Genomic DNA, 22812 nt, shown 5'->3' on the forward strand with positions numbered 1-22812 from the left:
CCCTTGCACTGCTGTCCCTGCTGCTTTTGCCTCTGCCAGTCCCCCCAGGCTTGCTCTGCAGCTCAGCCTTGTGCTGCAGCATTGCTCAGCCCCCCTCTCTTTGCAAGCGAGAGGAATGGATTTTTAATGAGCCCGTCATTAGTGTTTGACACAGGAACATGGTAACAAGGTGCACAGTCAGTGCATCAAAGCGCATTTGGCTTTTGGCAAAATAAAAAAAGTACTCTCTTTCAGCCTTGTATTGCTTAGGGCTCTGTCCTACAAGATGTGGGACCCTACAACATGTGGGATCTCACAAGATGTGGGATGTTTGATCCAGCAAAGCATTTAAGCACAAGCTTAACTTTCAAATAAGGATGTAAGCGTACATCCAGGGATAAGCATATGATTAGGTGCTTCGATGAATTAAGCCAGTGTTCCCAGGTTTCAGCCTGGAGGACAGAGGAAATATATTGTGAAAAGTTTCCAGGTTCAGACTAATTTAAAATAATAATAAATTAAAAAATATAATGTATGAACCTTGGAATGAGCAGCCTGATACAATTTTTTTAATTTCAGGAAGTACTGCCCTTAAGTTTTTCTCCAACAAATCCACAATATTGACTCGGTCTGAAGCTACTGAACAGCAACGTAACTCACAATCTTGGAGCAGCTTTCATCTCAGAAGACTAAACACACTAGCAGTTCAGCTCCTGTCCCAAGTGACCACCTCAGGGGTGGCAGCTACCTGCCTCCTGCCAAAGGAGATGCCACAGCTCTGGGAACATGCAGTGACACTTTTACCAGGGGGACCGGAAAATTCAGTGGACTCTAAGAGGAAACTGTAGTATCCACGGCCATCATTTCCCACTGGGAAGGGGGAACCACCTTGGTGAGCATCACAGTCCAACAGACTGCTGCTAGTAGGTAGCTGCAGAGGCAGGCTTATCCCCAGACACAACCACCAGTCTCATGAAGGTGTAACTCCAGGGAAATTAAGGCTTCTCAACTGGTGGATGTTGTCCACAATGACCAGCGGAGGGGTAACACTGCAGAGATACCTTCACCTCTGGAAGGTCAGTTCAAACTGGGCTGAACTCAATTAAAGAGTGCCAGCAATTAATTGTTTCCTGCCAGGGGTGTACGTGAAAAGTGTTGCAGATCCCAAGGCAGTGTTCAGTGTTAGAATGCTCACCACACGAAGCCATGCCCCACACCACTGTTCACGGCACTGCAGCAGTTTTAAGTATTCAGATGAACGCTAAACTCTCTTGGGATCTTCTGGCTTTATTCGACTCAGTTCACTGTTAAGATTTCAGGGGATGCACATGCCCTCGTGCTGAGTTAGTTACCTCAGTACCAACGAATCAATACAGCTCGGAAAGACCAAACTTAACGTAGATGTTCACCTGGCAATGCTTTACCTCAGTGTTAAGTAATGCACATAAAGCATTAAGGTCCTGCCTATGTTTAGGTGAAAGCTGGGGCTTGTTTTCTGTGATAAGCAGACAAAACTCTCACATTTCACAGTCGTTTCTTTACGTTTCTATCTCGTTACCTGTTCACTCATGCTGTTAATCCCATCCGGCCCCAGCAAGGATATGGCTTGTTTAACCAGATCTGTCCGGCCACAGTTGAGCATCCGGAAGCCCAGGTCCTGCTTGAACTTCGCTTCAGTGGCAACTGCATCCAGTTTCCGAGATGCACAAAAACAGTCGTCAATTCTGTGGATGTGAGAAATACACTCCCTCAGAGGACAATCAGAGGACAGGCCTCGCTGTTCCTACAAAAATAATACTTTGCCCTGTCTTTGAAGGATGTAGGTCATGCACATATTCATTCTCCTTTGACCTGCGTGTTTGAGGGAAGTGCTGAATAGGAAATGTTAATGCGAGCTAATGGAGATTGCCCTTGGTCTATCCTTCATGGGACAAGTACATTTTATAAAAAATTGGGCAAAAAAAGCACAGCTTTCACTTGATTTTGTTTCCCTGTTTAAGCAATGCACAATACCAGTCTCATTGCAAGTTTTCTCACTGCACAGTGAGGTTATCTGGTCCCCTCGATCTCTGAAAAGTTTCAGTGGCTTCAGTAAGCTTTGAAATTACATCAAATGGATGTATAATCATTGTCAACACAACAAAGAAAATAATGTCACTCCTAACACCTTTAAGGATCTTCCCAGCACAGCCCAGTACAGTAACAGGGAAGCCTTTTCTGCAAGTTGCAGAATCCCAGACTGGCTGAGGTTGGAAGGGACCTCCGGAGGTCATCTGGTCCTCCAACTCCCCTGCTCAAGCAGGGCCACCTGTAGATCAGTGCACCATATATATGATCAGGGAGAAGGCAGACTTGCCAGGTAATCTTGGCAAAACACCACAAATCCTTGCTGGCTGCGTCTAACAGACGAGATGTCATTCTTTTAAGGTCTTACTCAAAAGATCTCCAAACTGTAAACTGCTCAAGATACCCATTTCAAACAGAAGAAGGGCTGGAGTTATTTAGCAAGATGTGAATCTAAAGCTCTAGAGAAAGCCAGGCAATTCAAGTCTGATGTTTATCCAACTTTGTTTCATCTTATTAAAAGACAGATTTGCTTTTCTTTCATGCTGAGGAGTGTCTGGGGCAGAGGGTGGAGTCCAAATCCACAGTGCTTTTGGTGTGAACTTGGATAAAGGACTGTTTGGAAAAACATCACTTTCATTCTCCAAGAATGCTAGGTCAGAAAACGAGGGGCTACTACGAATGAACACCAAAATGAAGATCAAAAGTGAAAAAGTGAAACATACATCAAATACTTGTTTTCTATTTCGTATGTAAAAAAATGCAGGAAACCAAAAGAAAAATATAAACAGCACATCATTATCATTTAAATTTCTTCTTCAAAGTGCTTTATCAGAGCTTTAAAAATATATAACACTGCTTAATATTTAACAGCAATATGCAACAAATATGCTGTTTATATAAAAGCAGTGGTATGCAGCAATAGCTACTCTTTCAACAGAGGAAGGAAAGTGAGATGAAAAACACAAAGTATTTTGATCAAAGCTTCTGCAGGACTTAGTACTGAAACTGGCATCTGTGCTCAAAGCTTGCTCTCTGCTGTGCTGGGCCACGACCAGTCTGAAAGACAACAGATAGTCTGTTGATGTTCATACTATGTGCTCAGTTTGGGATTTGACTGCTAAAGAGTTGATGTCCTAAGAATGCAAACAAGGTATGCTTGGAGTATCATTACTCAGGGGAACAAGGATGACACTTCATCACAACAGCATGCTGCAAGATTAATAATACACAACACTCGGTTACAACAAATACACCATAACAGCAGTAACAGATTCTGCACCAGTAATATGCCAGAATATTAAAAACCACAGAGATTAAGAAAGCAATGCATAGCAAGAGTTTTCTGCAGTAGTTTCTGAGCAAGTTTAAGGAAAAAGCAAAACCAGCACAGATACTGAGGGCTGAGCTCAATGACACCAAGATCCACAGGAGCAATTGCAGCTTAACACATTCACACTGTACGGCACATTTCTGACACAAGAGCTACAGCAACATTTGGTACTTGTTACCCTCATAGCATGAGATTCTAGAGATCATCTGTGCCCTCCTTTAATGTATGGCAAAGATAAAGCATGCTCAGAAGTTAGGTGGTGGGGGTTTTGGTTCATGGAGAGAGAGTCTGGACCTCCCAGCTGCAGCTGGCCATTTCCAGATGACTCTGGGCTGAAAAAGGTGGTTCCTCAGCAAAGTGCAGCTATGGAAGGATCTAGACATCCTCTGAGGACTGCAGAGTTGTCTGCCACTATGAATCACTGCCTGTATTAAGTCACTGCTTCATCATTTGTACTGAGGTATGTAACACCGATCTGAATAAAATGGGTCAAACTCGGTGCTGGCAGGAACAGGCAGAGCTCCACTGACGTCAGCCCAGCTCCGCGCATGCAAAATGATAGTTGATGATCTCCTCTTTAAAAATAAACAGCCAGATTTTGACCTGGGTTGCACACCCACACAAGGGAGGAAGGAGGAACAAGGACCTATCTCACCTATCCTGTATGGGCTGCCCAGATCTCTACTCTGGCACAGATTCAGAAATTACTTACTTCTCCATAAGTAACTCCACCATGATGGCTCTGGTCCCCTAAAAGCACATCAGTGCTGCTATAGCCAAGGAAGCTCATTAATTACAGCTGATATTGGCTATCAGCAAATCAGTACTTCTCAGTCAGCTAGGGGGATAAGGGTCTTGCTCCAAGGGCTCCGGGATGCCACAGCTGCACAAACACTGTAACAATAACAGGGATGCAGGGGAGCACCTGGGCTGCACGGCTGCTGGGACACCAGCAGTGATGAAATGCGATCTAGACCAAGTACCACAAAGCAATAAACCACAACTTAGTACCACTAGCAGTGGTCCATTGCCCAAAAAGGACCCATCATGAGTGAGTTACAGCCCTGATTTATGGGACATAGCAAAGGAAGCTATACGGCAAAATCTGACAAAGATCATTGCCGGTGCCACCACTGTCATATGTTGACTAATAAAATGGATCGTGATCAAACTGGGGAGTTTAATAAAACACAAGCATGATGCAAGGGAAAGGAATGGATGATGCTTCAGAAGAGAAAACATAGCAATGTCTCAAAAAGTCAGAGAGATGAATGAGTAAAGGAAAAGGAGATTTAACACATACAGATAAAAAGCAGTGAAGAGACAGATCAAAAGTGATCAGGAACTACAAGTACAAAATAGGAGAGCACAGCCTCACTTTTAACATTGGAGAAAGCCAACTGAGAAGGCAGTACAGCAGACAGACCAAGCAGTCATGTTTCAAAATGAAAACTGAAAAATAAAAAAAAACCCAACCCCCAAATCCATCAAAAATCAACCCTAAGCCACCACGTCACTGCATTTGCTCCACAAGTCCTCCTTCATACCATTAATTGCATAATGTTGATTCCAAAAGAGCAGAGGGCCTCTGCTCCGTATTACACTGTGTAAAGGAGTGCTGCTCCACCACGGACACCATCCAAAATCACACATATTAAAGGATGCAAGACAGAAACAGGAGGATGGGAATAGGCACCCAGGCTTGACTCATTCAAGACTTCTTAACTTTGGACTGCAACAAATACACTGACAAGCTGTCAAGAGGTGGGAAAGGGATGGGAAGAAGCTTGAAAAATAAGGTTGACGAATGGTTAAGTCAGCTAAATATATAGGGTCACTTTTTAGAGTTGTGAAACTGTGCCTGCAAAGCAAGGGAAGCCAGTGTAAGCACAGACAGAGCTGGAAACCTCCCCAGCTGCACAGGTCACAGCCCTTTTGCCAAAGTCTTTGTGATCTTTCCAAGCACACAGGAGGCTGTCACTGGCCCAACTGTGGGATGTCCCCTCCAAGGCCACCTTGGTTCGTTGGCAGATTCTGCCAGCTGCCAGTGTTCACACAGGTTGTCCTTTCCTGAACACCTCACCCTGCAGAAAAGGTACTTTTTCATCAAAGGGACAGGGCAGGCTGATGGTAGAAGCAGAAGACCATAGGGGACCAACGCTCTTCCCTCCCTCTTCTCCCTAGGGACAGTCTCGGGATGGCAGGACTTCACCACCCCAGATGTTGGCTGGGTCAGGTGAACTTTCAGGTCCCCCAGAGGCGACACATTGACAAAGGCAGGACTGACCAGCATCCTTTGAGGGTGATGTCCTCTCTCAACAGACTGAGCCTATTTTAGATTTCCCTGTTCAGCAACCTGTGGAGCTGGATAGGCTCCTTGGCACAACCGCTGCTGTACACATGCTCCCACTTTCAGAGCTGAGAAATAACATGCCTGAATTAATAACATACACTGACCACAGTCCTTGTGCTCAACAGCAAATCTGCCCCTTTGATTGAGGCGTTCAATCACTCAGCCTGTAAGCTCCCTAACTGGTCCCTCCCTACCTTGAATCAAGCAAACAATTGCTTCTAGAAGTAAAAGGAAAAATAGAAATAGGTGAACTCTTCCTGCTTTTGTATCTGTAGCAAAGTTGTGACTGCATTTTTTAACTGACAATGTAATACAATTTTCTCCAAGTCTTCTTTTAATTCCTCACAGATATTGCTTCCACAGCAGTTATCTTCAAGATCATTAGTGTTGCCACTGCACATAATTAAACTTACTTTGCCTTTATATGGGAATGCCATGGTAACATTAACTATTTGCGAATGGTCACTGTCAAATGCTGCACGGTGACCATGACAATCATACTCTGAAATACTCAACCCTCTGCAAGGAATCAAAGATAATCTTCTTCATTTATAATGGCTCCTAGCAGTACAGCACATTATTTTTATCTTTTCCCAAACCCACATTACAAAAATATAATGCAGCATGTCTACAGCAATGGTTTAAATGCAAGTGGTTTGTTGGGGGGGGGTGTTTCATTTTCACTCTGACTGGCAGACAGAGTCTGTGCAGATCTTTAACAAGTTACTCATGGATTGAATGCATTTGGGAAAATGGATCATTCAAAGGCAAAGTGTTTCCATCATAACATAGACACAGCAGCTCTGTTACTACATAGTTTTTTAACTATTTGTTCTTTGGGAGGGGATTATTGCTATAGTCAGTAGTGGACAATTAAAAAGGAAAAAAAACCCCAATGCTCTGTAAAGAAACTCTGTAAAATAGAAGCAGGAATGTCTTAATCACGTTCTAAGCTATACATGCTGGCACAGCATACTAATAGTTGATTTAAAAGAAATGGAGTGCTGACTCCAATGAGCAGCAGCCCAAACGTTCCCCTCCACTGAAATGAACAGATCATCATCCTGATAACTAAGCACCAAACCCTTGTTTGTCCACCCAGGACTTGATCGCCAGCCCTTTCAATTAAAAGAATGATAATCTATTAATTAAGTCCATGTTTTTAGCTCTGTGGAGTTTATTCAGTCTGTCTCTGACCTAAATATGAACGAGGTCTTGAGTCAGAAATTATAGTTCAGCTGGTTGGAAGTCTGGAAGAAGTCATATTTTTGCCAGCAATATACATACATTTGCAATGCTGAATTTCTTGGGGTCAGGGATCACAGTTTTGATCTGGGTATGCACAGCCCATAGCACAACAGGGTCCTGTTTCTTGCCTGGGGCTCTTCAGTGAGACTACAGACACAAACGGCAATAACAGGAGCGGCAGACAATTTGACTTAAATTTGTGAGCACTCTTTTTTTTTTTTTTTTTTTTTAACGCGGTGCTTTAAAAGGGACTATAATTCTGATATTAATAGGACTCCAATATAAATACTATATTGAGACAATTATTTGCATTTTCAGTTTTAGAGAGGGAAACATAAGCACAGACATGTTGATCAAAGTAATGAAGAACACTACTTTTTAATACAGACATTAAGTATCTCCATTTACTTTAATCAGGAGCCAAATTAAGACAAGAAAATAAAAATACTACAGATATTTATTAGCCAACTTCTTATTCTTGTCAAAGGCCTGAGAATAAATTGGTTACAGATACTGGAAAATAAATGTAAAAAGTGGTGTGACTATCAAATCAAGACTCAAAATCTGTATTTCAAAACACTCTTTATATTACATTCCCATGTACATAAGCCAGGAACCATGTTCAGACATATTCTGACTTCAGATTTTGAACAAGGCCAACATATCATAGGAGAATTTGGGTCAGCTTCATCTTTCATATAAATAGGTAGCACAAGTATTCACTTAGGAGTGGAAGACAGTATGTTATCTGTATCCTGATTATTATATTCAGGAATGTGTATAGAGACAGAGCATATGAAACAGTAATGAACTTGCTTGCAATGGGAAAAACCCAGGAAGCTGGATCCTAAAGCCCATAAAAATACAAGTGTGTTCTGCCCGAAAAGTGAAGGAGAACATGAGGACAAGGTCCTCCACTTCAGTATTTTTTTTATTACTGTTGTCTTCAAGCAGCCAGTTGGCAGGAGAAGTTGAGATTCACCTCAGGAAACCCGTGCTCTACCTTTTAAGTAATAAAATCTCCTTCATCCACTGGCACCATCTGCCCCAAGAGACTGCTGGATTTTGTCAAGTAGCTTGTTTGCTACTGCTCGCTGGTTTGCCATTTTGTGTCTAATTATGGCAATAGCCATGGCTGATGTTAAAGGAGTAGTGAAAATTTGTGGGAAGAACAAGGACGTTCAAGGAGCCAGGCAAACACCAACCATCTCCACTTAAAAGTGGCTGTATGTAATTAAATAGCAGAATTTCTTAGTGATTTTTTACTCTCTCCCTCTCCAGAAACTCGGCCCCTTACACAGCACATTTTAAGAGAGAGCAAAGAGCAGTGGAAATATTTTTCTGCCTTCAAATCTCTATTTATTAAAGTCTATTTATATTTTCATGCTCTAGCACAGGCACAGGATTTCCATAAATAAAACATTAAATGCAACTCTTCCTCTTTCACTTTCAAGTTAGAATTGCATGTGCGGTATGGTATTACGATGACATGGCAAATGGTACAGACTGCTCTGAAAGAACAAAATAACACATCTGCCCTTTATGTTGCTGTACTTTTCCCTTTCCACAGTTTTAAGAAAACTCTCTAGAATGACCCAAGGATGCTCGCATGTTAAATAAGCTACACTCTTGAGGTTGATAATCCTATTTTCCTAGACTGCCTTCTTTTAAAAGGATGGTCCCTGACAGAAAAGCAGATTTAGGTATTCTCAGGCCAAGCCTAACTGGAAATTAGGACTTTTTTTCAATTAAAGACAAGTTTTCAAAGGCAGGCATTGCATTTGCCCAGAGACCTTTCTGAATCAGAGCTGTAAATGCAACTGGGAGCCCTGGCTATGGCTGCAATGGGGCAGTGGCTGCTGAAGCATATGGGGCTGGAGGGTTAATAAACCCAGTCCTACGCTGCAGCAAGGCTCAGATCCATCTACGCTTTCAGTTTGAACTTATGACTTGTTAACATTCACATATTCCTGTGTCCACGCTGCCCTTTAAATAGTGTATTTTTCCTTCTGCGGTGTTTACTGTATTTCTGGAGAAGAGTCACACGTTCCCTCAGCACCCACTTTGCTCAGCTGAATGAGTCCCTTTCTTCTAGGCTTCCTTCATAAGAATGTTTTGTCAAAACTCAAACCACCCCAGCCCATTTCTCTCTACTGGGTCCAATGTGAATATTTTCTTGACTCGGACACAGGATTTGCGATTCCACATCACTTCCTACCACTTTCATGTACAGAGGCACCAATATTTTCCTCCTCCTACTGGAAATACTTCTCCCAATGCATCTTCAAAATGCATTTGGTTTGGGTTTTTTTTATGGCTGGGGAAAAATCCACTTTTGTGGTTTACAGCCATTCTGAGATGAAACACTGCTCTACAGTCTTTACCACCACCTTTCCAATACTCGGCTCCCAATATATATATCTTATGCTGCATATATAGTGTATATGTTACATATACACTGCACTATGATTTTTTCCAATTCATTTCCGCGTGTTTGCCTTCCATTTGTGGAAAATTGCATTTCATCCCATTTCTTTTGTCCCAGCCCTCAAGGTCATCCACTTTTTCCTGGATGATTTCCCAAACTTCCTCTGTCAGGACAATGCCTCTCAGCACCATGGCATCAGCAAATTTTAACTTCATGAGCACACTGCTAAGATTTGTGCCAAAACCCTTTCTGAAAATTAAAAAATACCGGTTCTTATGAGTGAGAGCTGAAGATCTCTGCTTGTAACCCTATCACAGCCAATGCAGCCCTTGCTACCTCTCTCGTGAAGCCAGCCCCTGCTCACTTTCCAATTCCCTTACTAACCCCATCTTCTCCATCCTAACTAATAGCTCCCTGCATGGACTGCATCAAATTGTTCACTCAAGTCCAAACAGATGAAATCTACTGAATTTCCTTGGGGTAGAAAATCAGTTATCTTATCAAAAAGTTATTGGATTAGTCTGGCAAGATCTATCTTTAGAAAATCTGTGTCACATTTTATCCCATTTTTCCCTTGACAACATGTCTTTAATCAGTCTTTGCCTGAAAAAACATTCAAAGGCCTTGCACTAACAGCCTGGAATTTTCCTTGGATCATTTTTCATCCTTTTCAAACATTGGGCATTACTATTATTAATCCTTAGAGATATGGCACTACTCCAGGCTTTGTTAAAAATATTTCCCTCTGACCCTCTGATTTTGTGAGGCAGCTCTTTCTCATCGCTGGGATAGAGGTTATTGGCTCACCTCAATTTGAGTGCATTAAGCTGCACAGTTTGCTCTCCTTTTGATTATTGTTTTTCCATTTTCATAACCTTGTTGCTATTATTTGGTTTTCCTTTTTCCCCCAGGGTTTTCTTCCCAAAAACAAAGGCAAAGTATTCACTTAAGTTCTTGGGTGATGGCCTCTGCTGGCACTGATGCGCACCTCTCACAGGTGCCTCTTCAAGGCCAGCACCTGCAGACACCAATTTCACCTCTGCATCCCAGGAAGAGATGAGCAAAGCGTGCATGCCCATGGTCACAGGCAGAGCTAAGACCCAGACTCACGGCCAGGCAAAGAAGAAAAGGGATATTTGCTGCATTCGCTGTACACGAGCCCAGCACCACCAGGGAACCCAGCCATAACTCCACAATGCTGCTGAGGTGTATGAGCAAGTGATTAAAGGGGACCACGTTATGGCTCTCCATCTGTGCACAGGCACAAGCCCTGTCACACCAGCTCCTGCTCTCACCAGCTCTGCCCCGACCAGCAGCAATGCTACCACCTCCAACTAAACCTGACCGAAACGTAAGCAGGGGCTCTGACTGCACCAGTGGGGTTGGCATGCAAGCCCCACTGCCTAGCTCTGTCCTCCAGCGTCCCCCCAACAACCAGCGATTGCAAACAAGGGACTGTGACGCTTCTCACGGGCACTCTGTGGTACCAGAGCCTGAGGGGTCTCCACAGGTTGTACGTCAATGCAGGATGAAGCAAGAGGAAGACAGACCCCTGTGGGACTCCACCTGCGAGGAGCCTGGCAGCAAAAATGCCATTTCCCGTTGCTGCCCTTTGGGTACAGCTGCCAAAAAGGACTTCAGAACTCTACAGAATTGTCCCAGGCTCCTTGTGCCACAGTGTGGCACATGCCTCCGTGTGTGGCTGTGGTGGACAGTAATGAATACCACAGGGAGCAACCTCAGTCTGCACCATACAAGAGAAAGGCACAAGCCTTTTCACCTATGGATAAGAAGAAACCACTCCTCAAGATGAGTGAACTCTGCTTCTTCTTCAAATCCCAGCCAGGAACTTTGCAGCCTACTAGGCAAGGGCACAGGGGACACTGACAGCCTCACAGGCAAATGCTTCTGGGACATCTTGGTGCCATGGGAGACACATCTGGTGTTCCTCTTCATTCAGACACCAGGAAGGTCCCTTGACATAGGCTAGGTCAGCAACCCCGCTGGGCATTTCTTCCCCAGCCAAGTGGGGATCAGATGTCCAGCTGGGATGTTTGGGGTTCAGGAGCCAGAATCCCACCCTCAGACAGTGCAAGCTGGAATCTGCGGATATGCCTCTTCCTGCATCACTGGAAGTACCACGACTGAAGATGCTGCCCAGCTGATTCCCTTCAGCAGAGCACGGAGCCCTTCTCAGGGGGAAGGGGGCTGCTTTCCGAGCCCAGAAACATCTGAGAAAAGTGGATTTCCCAGAGAAACCGGATAGGGGATGACTTGGAATCAGAGGTCTGAGGTAATGCTGAGGGCATAAAAAAAATGCTTCAAATGACACATGGGAATCACCCTTTGTAGAGGGGAATTGCACTCACATCTCCAAGACTGTGGATTTTTCTTCAATTTTTGCTGATTCTGGATATGAGAATGAACATGCGTGCACACAAACTAGACTATATCCCTCCTTAATGACTGACTGACCAGAATACAGACCTTTATCCAGTCAGGTGCAGAAGTGACCAGGTAACAACAGTCCCCCACATGACAACACCACCTCTCGGGTCAGTTTGTTCTGGCATCTTTACGTCCTCCAGGATTGCCATAATATACTGCAACTAGAAATGAAGCCACTGACCCTGATAAAAAGCACGGCAGTCTTTGTGCTGAGCCATACAGGATGCTTCTCCCTTGCTCTATTTCCCTGCCATCAGCCTCTAGTCCCCAGATATAGTCATCCATTAGCAATCCTCCCCACCACGTCTAACACACTGGTTGTTTTTTGTTTTTTTTTTTTAAACAAACTTCCCACAGAATGGAGGAAGGAAAGACATGCAAAGAGCTTCTTGCGTTTAGGCGGGGCAAGGGGAAAGGTACCCCTTGCAGATGTGATGATGATGAGCAGCCAAAACAATGCATCTGTTTGCAGCCAGCCAGACCCAGTGCAGACTGAGAAGTGATACATACTACCTTATTGCAGCAGAAAGGGAGGTCGACACAGTTTTTACCATCATGCTCCTTTTTGGCAACAAATTACCTTAATCCCTGATGCCTTCATCAGTAAAAGGTCTGGAGCAGAGTGCAGAGCACCCACCGTCACCAGATTCAGGCCAGCAGAGAGCTTCCTTGCACACAGTTCTCTACTGACTACATCCAGCTGCTTCAGGCGGCCCAACAGAGCCTGGGTACAGGCAAGGCTTTATTTAAGTCTGGTCTCCCAGTATGACAAAGAATATTGTGGACACAACTCGGGCTTCCACCTCCGCTAGCTGCTGGGCATCCAGAAGTCAACTCATCTGTGAAACCTACCTTCTTGCAAAAGGTGGAGACAACTGGTCTGTCTAAAGCTTCCGCCCCTGGGGGAAGGTGAACATTTATATCCCTGCTTATCTCCCAAGGCTGGGGAAAGGGAAGAAACTTTCTGGCATGTCTGCTGCTGTAAAATGAAAAGAGATCAGGAAGGAGACAGGCAGCTCCTGCCTGATTGCAGCTTCCCTCACTCCTCTACCCAGAGCAAGAGCGGCCCCCCTTTCAGGAGATGAAAATATTGCACGAAATTACGGTGATGGATTTTTAAAAAAGGATCAGAGGAGGGAAGAAAGAGCGGAAGTATTGGAATGAAAGGCAGAAAGAATGCAGGGATGATTTACAAAGCCACATATTGGGAACCTCACTGCTGAAGTATGTGATTGTGCTGTGAAGTGTCACAAGAATCTGCTGGGAGACCTCCATGCTGTAGTTCAGATAAGAAATTGAACATTTGGTTTTTATCTGAACTGATCCTGAACTCCATAGCCTTTGAGATCCTGCCAATCTCTCCCTCTCCTTCTCCCTGTATGCATGGCTTTCAGCGTGCAAGCTGATTTTGTTTTGTGAGTTTGCAATGACAGGTTGTGAATCAACACCACAGAATGATGCAATTTCACATGGGACCATGGGAACTTTTGGGTTCAGGTCTCTATATTACAGGTACTAAAGACAGCTAAGAAAAGCCTAGCAATTTAACCGGTTTCAAGGTAATGCTTATTAAGCCGCTTCTATAAAAGTCACAATATATATCAAGCTAACTGCATTTAAAATCCTCCAGCTGTCATCCATCACACAGCTTATTTGAAAAGCCATCCCCTGGCAAAGTTGTTGTATTTTCTCTCCTCCCCCCGTAGGGGGAATTTATGGAATTGATGCTTGCTGAGGAGTTGATAGCTGGAAACACTCCTTCCCTAACGAAATGCCTAGATAGTAGGCATGAAAGGCTGGCGCTTGCCTTAGTGGAAATGGTAAGTGCTGAGGGTCTGCACTGAATACAAATAAAAAATTACAAGTGCAAAGTTTCAAATTAACATCCTGATCTCTTACATTATTCTTCAGAAAAGGTTGGTCCTTCCTTTGATCTCAGGATTTCAGGCAGCCGGGGTCTTATTTGCAGCTACGCAAAGAACCTGCTGCACTAACTGGCAGAAGGCACAGACCTTAAAATAAAGCCCAAAGTATGCAGGCACTCCTTTGCAGACCTCTGCAGAACTCACAACAGAGTGAGACTGTCATCTTGGGACATCAGTGTGTGAATCAGGCCATTGTCAAATAAGGGCACATAGTGAAGCCTGGCCACTTTAAAATCCAGATTTTTGTCTCAGGAATGATTTCTCTTTTCATTCCCAACTGATTAATTCCAGGCAACACTCTTCAGGCTCATTCCCACTTTAAGACAAGCAGGACAACAGCAACCACTTCTATTTTTTATTAAATGAATTCTTGATGGCAACTTTAAACGAAGTGCTGATTTGTTCCTCATAATTAATAAATTTTTTTGCAGCGTAATAAAACTATCCTCAACTTCAAATGCTTTTGAAACTCCTGGAAAATTGTCATGGCATCACATATACACACACACACACTTGGACAAAATACAACTTTAAGAATGGTATATTGTGTTTTTTAATCCACAGATATTTAACTGTATCTACCTTAATTTTTAAGATAGAGGCTGTAGAGTAGAAACATTATTGCCTTATTTGCAATCCTATCTAAATACTGGAATAGGTATCAAATTAATTGTGCCTTTTCAAAACCAAGTCCTAGGTCTTCAGAAAGTGTGTAGTACCTGTAAGTCCTGACATTTCAGTAGGGACACAGAACGCTGCACTTCTGGAAACAAGGGCCAAGATGATCACACGAAAGGAAAGCAATTAAAGCCAAGATTTGAAATCTGAAACGCTCAAGATTTTGCCTTTGAAATTCAACATATTTCTTCAATTAAATATTGAAAAGCAGGGACTATAAAAAGCCTATGCAAGTATTATACTCTCTGGTGAAAGAGCATGTCAAGGCCAGAGTCAACACAAGGCAGCTGCTCCGATGCAGCTTGTCACAGCTAATCATGTAGATCACCCCTCTGCTTTCTGTGTTGCAAGAAAGAATGCACGTACTGCTGTATGAAAAGGCAGACTGCTGAAAATTGGGGTTTATGTACAGATTTGTGAAGAAATAGCAGTGAGCAATTTCTACTTTGGCAGGTTCAGAGTGCCTTTTCATATAAAAAATCAAAACTAAATATATTTTTGACTCTAGAACAGCCCTAGATCATGCTTTTATACATGTACGTAATAATAAGGCAAAACAGACACTAAAAACATATCCTGACAATGAATACTTTAAGACTTCATTAGAAAACCAAAAGGTCATATCTGATACATGAAAAAGTCAAATTATCTAGGCTGACATTTACAACTACTTTGAACCGACATTAGCATGACAAATACAATTTTACTGCAAGAGGTAGTCTTACCTATAAGTTTAAATGGCCCTTTAAGCATTAATGCTGAAAACAAAGCCATGAAAAAATATCTGCAGCCCTGCCAATTACATTCCCGTATTTTATAGCAAAGCAACGTGAAGCAGACAATTAGCAGAATTTCAGTCCCTCATTAGCAAGCAGAACCTTGTAAGTAAGAGAAAAAACCAAACAACCACTATACAAGCTCTGACGAACAGATTACAGACTTGATCCAGCTGTGAGATATTCAGGCACCCATTACCATGCAACCAGCTTAGCCACGGATGTGAGCAAATACCAGGAGCCGATTTTGCAACACACACAGTGACAAGCCTGAGCATCCATGCACCTCTCAAGGCAATAACACAGTCCCTCTGCCTGCTGGCTTGCTTGCTGTCACTAGGAAAGAGACACACGTTTATCACAAAGCAGCCGATTTTTTTGGTGGACTTACTTTAATTGTCGAGGTTCGCAGTCAACTCCCGGCAGTAAGAGCCTCGCTGCCTGCCGTACGTCATCGCTGTCCACCGAGAAACTGCGACGGTGCCCCGCGTGAGCCACGGCAACTCGTATCCACTCCATCAGGGGAGGCAGTACAATGAACGGCCTGGGAAAGCACAGAGACATGAATGCTACAGTGCACTAGCATCAAAATAACAGGTAGAGAGAGCGAGAGAGCAGGGGGGTGCGTGTGTGTGTATGGATGTGAGAATATATATATATACGGAGAGAGAGAAGGGTGCAAGCAAAACGAAAGCATGGGAGAGCAAACCAGCTCAGCAAATTTCAAGCAGCTCTAAATCAAGATGTCTCGCCCTGTCTGTGGAGCAGGATTATTTGAAAAGTGAGATTTATGAGCCATGCTCATTTACAGGGCTTCTGCGAGGTCAGTGCACCTGCCTGGCTAGCCCTCCCACCACCCCATCCTTTGCACAGTGTATCCCAAAAAGAGGGCAAAACCCTGGCACAGGACCGTGTCCTGCTCTGGCTCATGCTCCAGGTACACACCCCGGCCACGGGAGAGGGGATGCCCCCACGCCAAGATGCCAGGGATAGAGAGGTGATGCCCAAGGAAGTCTCCAGGATCTCCTATTGATGCCATGCGCACCTCGCACTGAAAGTACGGACCTTTGCAACTGATCCTGCTGTGCCAGTGTCAGAAATCAGACTGTTTTGTTTCACTTTTAGCGCTATCAAGCCACTACACCTTCAGGTACCAACTGTTGTGTCACCTGAGCAAAAATACACAAAACCACCCCCTAGAGTGGATAGTGGGACTCAGCCACAGCCCCAACTTGAGCAAAGTGTGGACACTATCAGACATGGTCCTTCACTCCACAAGACCTGGGCAGTCCCACGTCCTAAAAAGAGCTGCCCAAGCCTTAGATGAAGCACACAGCATTGTTTGCCTTGTCTATGCTAAAAATTATTTGGGGACCAAGAGAAAAATGCCAAACCTTAAATGAGAACCAGAGACTTAAGTCCCAGTTTGGAGATAAAAATAAAATATCTGCAGCTGAACACCTTGGAAGGATGCTGCCTGTTAAATCAAGGTGGACAACATCCCCAGACCAACTCAGGCTGCAGCAACTGCTCTCCTGTCCTCAGCAGGTTTTTGTGTCTGCTTCATCACCTAGCTGGGGTGTCCAAAATGGGTGTCTCTTCCACAGCTGTAAACAGAAGACAAAGTCTGTGTGGGGAAGGGATGAAGAAGGGTAGAAGAAAACCCTCTTCATAACAATATACTATAAAATTCTAAAAATTGTAGAATTGTTAAAAAATAATAATTGTGTCCAAGAGCTACTTGAAAACTATGCTGGAAGTCCTGTGTTTAGACAGGACTGCTTAAAAGTCTTTAGACACATTGACTGTTTCATCCTCACTGTAAAGACTGTAGCTGAGAGATGTTAACAGAGACTGCTATAACATTAAAAAAAACCCCAAAACACACAAACAACAACAAAAAAAGATACAAAACCTTTAAATTACTACTGTCCTCAAGGAATGCCTGTAATTAATATGCTCTTAACTTCTTAGCCTGAACCTTCTTTTGTCTCATTTCCTATGTGGCTCCCTTTCCCCTCTTCTTTAATTGTGTATTCCCTCCGTTTATTAGCTCAGTACATCATTCTAATACTGGTGATGTTCCTACTAGTGCAGCATCATCCCCTACTTTTGCTCCCTTCCCTTCTCCCACTCCTTTTTATTCAATATTGCTTTCCCTTACTTGCTTTTCCTTCTGTGGTCCCTTTTCATAGAGAAGGAAGAAAAAAAAGCCAAACACCCAGAATCTGGATTAGGTGCCCAGTGGGGCACCTAATTTACATTTTAAGTACATAACTTTACTCCAAAAGGATATACCCTGAAAAAATGTAGTTAAGATGATGTTGATTCTGGAATATCCTTCTCCTATTTATAGCTTTTTATGCCATTTATTTCTCTTTTGAAGACTTGACTTTACATAGCTCTGATATTAATATTCTTGAAGAGGGATGAGATATTTCAAAAGCGCAAAGGACAGAGAAGCCCTGAGGCCACTAACTTTCCCTAGGACGCTGGGTTCCCAAATCTCACGGGTGCTTAAATGAATAATCTCTTTTTGAAATATGACATCTTTGGCTGACTTGCCACTTTCATCATTATTCTATTCAAACACATCACCATCACCTCAAGACCAGGCTGCATTTGTTTCCAAGGCTTTTCGCTCTCCCCAGACCTGCTGAAGCAATATAAGGAGGCAGATAAGGACAGAACATCATCTCCCACGGCTCTGGTGAAATGATTTCCATAACCCAGCTCATTTGCCATGATGGCAGCAGCAGTCAGAGGAGGAAGAGGGGAGAAGCAGGGGTGTATCTGCTCCTGGAAGGTGACCTGCTTCCCAGTCACCTGCGACATGTGTCATCAGAGCAGAAGGGACCTTCTCTCAGGGCACTAAGTAGCTGGGGACAAGTGATCGGTGGGAGTTGTTTTCATCACTTGCTGAGCAAACAGTGGAAAGGGAGCTGCAAATCACACCCGAAGTGTAAAAATGCATGTAGTTACCCACAAAACTTGGTGCTAGGAAAACAATTAAAGGGAAACTCAGTTCTAGGTTATGGTTTGCGTGAGCAAACGCAATCTGGATCAGAGAAATTAAGATAGGCTTGTATGTACAGAGCCTTCCTATAACATCCACTGGGCAAACAGAAAAGCAGAGCGCCGCAGCTGAACAGGGGACTTTGGGGTTCACACTTTATCTTCCTCTTGTGCAGGTCAAAACCTCAACCAGCACAAAATCTGCACCACCACGGCACAGAGCAGAGCAAATAAAATTATTTACAGGAACTATGGTAATTGCAATACAAAATTGCATTTTTTTTTCTTTCCTGGTCTGGCGAACTGCAACAGAGAAATAGAAATGAATGTGGCTATTTGGTGCAATAAATCCCAAAAGGGAAGATAATCGGTGTTCCGTGGAAGCAGAAGGATTTTCTCCAAAGGCTAATTACAGTCCGTACAAGAGGACATGGAGTTGGCTGAGAGTACATTACATTCCTTTTTCCAAGGCAAAAAAAATCATCACTGCATATCTGAGCACGTCAGTGAACTTGTATTTTGAGAAGAGAACCAAATATGGCTGAGTGCAATAGGTTAAAAATACCCTTCAAGAGCCTATACACCACGTGAGGATGATTTTTTTTTTAAATACTGTTTGTGTGCCAAAGTAGAAAGAGGAACATGAAGTTATAGGGGTGTGACAACCCACAAGACAATGTGACATCAATAAGAAACATTTCACTTTACAAACTACACCGTGTGAAAATGGGTTAGAAGAATGCATCATGGCACTGGTGTGTACATTGATTTACCTCTGGTACAAGGGCAGGTAACAAACAGGAGAGTTCAGTACTTTTGTGTTTCCAGAGCAGACACACAGCAGGTAAGTCACCTAGTTACATGCTTTGGAAGCACACACCTTAGCTAAATTAATCTAACCATGGTAGGACCGTGCTGCTGGGCTTCACTGCCTGAAGGATATGGAAAGTCAAGAGCAGCTCAACTGCTGCAGAAGCACCTTACTGAGATGCGAGTCAGCAAGTGCTCTGTCATCCTCCTCCAGCCCATCTCTGTACCTATGCTTAACTTCAGGCATGTGCTCCCAGCCTCTTTAATTCGCTGTGATTCAAAGCTAAGCATGAGCTTAAGTAATGTCCCAAAAAAAGATCGTCTTTGTCACAGGCTCATATTTTCCTGCGCTGTCATCGAAGGGGAAAAACATGCCGGACCAAGATGCAGGGAGCGGTCTCTGCACAGAGCAATCCCCATCCCACAGAAAAGAGCTGGGACAGGGAGGGAAGGGATGGGGAAGGCTAACAAAAAGCAGATCCCAAAGTGCTGGACCTTTCTGGGCACTGTCCCCCCAGGCTTCAGGCAAGGGGACAGCCAGATCCCCTTGGAGCATGCCCTCCCCAGGTCCCTACTTCAACAACAAAGGGAATTATAAATGCCCCACAAACCCTCACATTCCTGGTTCCTCTCTCCACACAGCATCCCTCCCTGTTCCCTCCTGCCATGCAGCACCTCTCTACATCTATTTTGGGACAGTTTGGGGACCCACATGCTCCTTTGCCTTGCAGACATCTGCAGGCAATACCCAGCTGGCACCCCTCCACAAGGAATAACCACTTGCCTTCCTCTCCCATCCCAGCTATCAGATGTCCATCTCCACATCATCCTCAGACATGGCAGCTCCCCACCGGCACCCACTCACGCCTATCCCCAGCACCCTCCTTCCAGACTGGGGCCAACAACCCCCCCATGCCCAACTGGAGGTCAAACCTATCTCATTTTTTGCAGGGCTGGTGTCTCTGGGGCTCTTCCAAGTTACAAAACGGCTCATCGGAAAGCAGGTATCATTGGGGGGAGGGATGGGGGGAATGGGACGGACACACATGACACCTAAACATAACGCATAACCCACTCCAATCAAGCTTAACCACATGAGGGATTGCCTAAAACCTGCGCTCCTCCAAAGATACAAGCAGCAGAACTGGGCTGCCCACCATTCCATGCTTGGCCTGCTGGCACACAGAGATATTAGAAGTCCCATCATGCATATGCAACAGCTCAGGCTTTTTCATCATCGTTGTTGTTATTATTATCCTCAGCAGCAGCAGCACTATACCTGTATACAAACAGGAGGAACAGTGAGCTGCAAAAGCATGAAAAATATGCACTATAAAATGCAACAGGATGCTTTGTTATTTTCGCGTGTGTCTGTGAGGAGTGCAATGAAGCTCCTTTCTGGACACTGCCTGCTGTGATGCTGGAGTCACAAAGCACTAGGGTCAGCACTCCAAGAAATCCCAGCTCCCAAGAACACCTTGCTGTTCCCAGTAACCCCGGGCCCTGGATTTTCCCTGTCCCTACCACCTCTGCAGGGTGCAGGTTCCCTGTTGCTCACTGACTGTGGCTTCACGGTCCACCTTGCTGCCCCGTCCTTCAAGGGCTGGGCCACCACGCACACCCACCCTCTTCTCCTTGATTTCCCAGCACCTTAAGCAGTTCTTCCTCTCCTCAGTCGCTCCCTCTGCCTTGCAGAGTAACCCACCCTTTTGGCAGGACCCCCTGCACGAAAGCAGTGTCCTGCCTTACTCTCTCCCAGTCTCCACTATGGAGGTGACCCCTTCCGAGCTCCCCTGGGACAGGTGACTCCCTAACAATTTTTGCCAGGCAACGAGAATCCCAAACGAGGGACTACCTGTCACCTTCTCCAGCATACAGCCTTCAACTGCCTTCCTGATGGCACACTCCTCACCAGGCTCAGTCCTCCTCCACTGCTGTGGCTCACAAACCCCGGACAGGCCACCAAGCCCTTGTTCACAGCAGAGCCTGCAGTGTGCTCCAGGACCAGGAGCTCATCAACTGCGCACAAGAGATTTCCCCAAATAATCACAGTGCTCAAAGAAAATAATCATCATTTCAAGTGCAGCCTCTCTGTTTCCAGGGGTACTTCACATTCCTTTTCAGATGCTGAGCCTTGCCCTGCCATGCACACACACTCATGGCATATATTAAATCAACCACCACGGAGAGGACTGGCTCCATGGTCTGCATCACAACGGGAATGGGACAAATACCCAAGGGCTAATCCTGTTCAGATGTGAATTCTCACAGGTGCCTCATGTTGTCCCTTCCTCAGTTTCACCAGCTCTGAGTGGACACAGCTGTATAGACCAGACCTTCCTTTAACTTAAGCACCTTATCTATGGTTGAATTATTAGAATTGCTTTGGATGACTTCTGTTTGCCGGGTCCTTTAGCTACTGAAGAGGATGCTGTTGTGATAGGCATTGAGTTTCTTCACTTACTCCAGCCAAGGAGTGGTGACTGCAAACCTTTGTGGCAATGGCAGCCAAAGTGCTACAGGCAGGTCACTGCTGTTTAAAATTGCAAAAGCAATCCAGTAAGAGTTAGCGGTGCTTCTGAGAAGCATAAGGCTACACTTTTACAAGAAAAAGCCTATCTAGACAAAGGTAGGGAGATGTTTTTGCTTGTAGGTAAGAGTCAGAAACTAATATTATGAAAAGATCTATCCATTTATTTAGTTTGTTGTTTATGTTTTCATGGGTGGTTTTTAAAGAAAATCCCAATATAAGAATTGAAAATTCTCAGTTCTGACAGTTTTCATTTTAGAACGTATGATGAAACCATATACACAACGCTAGTTTTTAAGTGTTATTGGAGGACAGAAAAGCATGTTTTTTCCAATGTTTAGCATACATTTCAGATGGGTTTCTGGGCTGCAAACCTCATATTTTATATTTACACCATAAGCTACTTGTCTTCAGATACAGCAAATACTTCCTGATGTCTTCAAAAAGCTGCCAGTTGCGATCCTGTCCAGGGACCCAGCAGCTCTGACTGATGCACCATGCAAGTCCATGCAGCTATCCCAAACTAGGCAGCTCCTCCACCACAACAGAAGCCCAGCTAAGGGTGACCCACGTAGCCAACCTCTGAAAAATCCAATTCCGCATTTTGTTCAGGCTGAAGGATCAAATCTTGCTTTCACACAAGCCTCAGTGAGACCTGCCTTGGTAGAGGGACTGTTAACCCTTATGCTTTCATGTGCCAAGACATTTGTGCTCCAGAGTCTGCACAATGGTATCTGCAAGTTACAGTTTTTGAACTCGCATCCAGCATTTGAATGTGCCATCCTGTTGCCTCTCCTGTGTTAAAAACATTAATGGTGCAACAGAGTCAAAGTGATGACTCTGCCAGCAAACACAATGGGGAAATACTTCACAGGCAGTTTTGACATCAGATTTGACACGACTGGCTGTGGTATAAATCCCTGAAGAGATGCCAGCACTGAGAGTGCGGTGTGGAATGGCTCAGGTAATGTGCTTGTTCTCACAGTGCTGCATGCAATTTTCTCTTGAAAAAAATCCTACAGCCACCCCATGGACAGTGTTAAGTCTAGCTTAATAAATTAGATGTAGAATACAGCCCCAGCCCAGCAAGGATGTACCGTCAGACAGCCAAGCTATGAATATGCCTGAACCATTTCTTGTAACATGTGCCATCTCATGTCGCTGCCAATACTGTTTCTGAAGGGATTATTTTAAAGTGGAAAGTCTGACTTCTAGGATGCAAATC

The 22812-nt window shown here is 44.3% G+C and overlaps 1 protein-coding gene across 3 annotated transcripts in view; it reads right to left on the reverse strand.

Moving 5' to 3' along the window:
- Window positions 1–22812, reverse strand: part of BTBD11 (BTB domain containing 11) — a 181023-nt gene that overhangs the window by 35096 nt on the left and 123115 nt on the right. For all 3 annotated transcript variants that reach the window (XM_037389810.1, XM_037389809.1, XM_037389811.1), the window contains exons 4-5: window positions 15624–15776; window positions 1538–1703 (exon numbers count right to left, since the gene is read on the reverse strand). In XM_037389810.1, coding sequence (XP_037245707.1) covers window positions 1538–1703; window positions 15624–15776 — 319 coding nt within the window. The remainder of the gene's footprint in view (window positions 1–1537; window positions 1704–15623; window positions 15777–22812) is intronic.

The sequence above is a fragment of the Falco rusticolus genome, chromosome 5 (genome assembly GCF_015220075.1).
Source record: "Falco rusticolus isolate bFalRus1 chromosome 5, bFalRus1.pri, whole genome shotgun sequence".
NCBI lineage: Eukaryota > Metazoa > Chordata > Aves > Falconiformes > Falconidae > Falco > Falco rusticolus.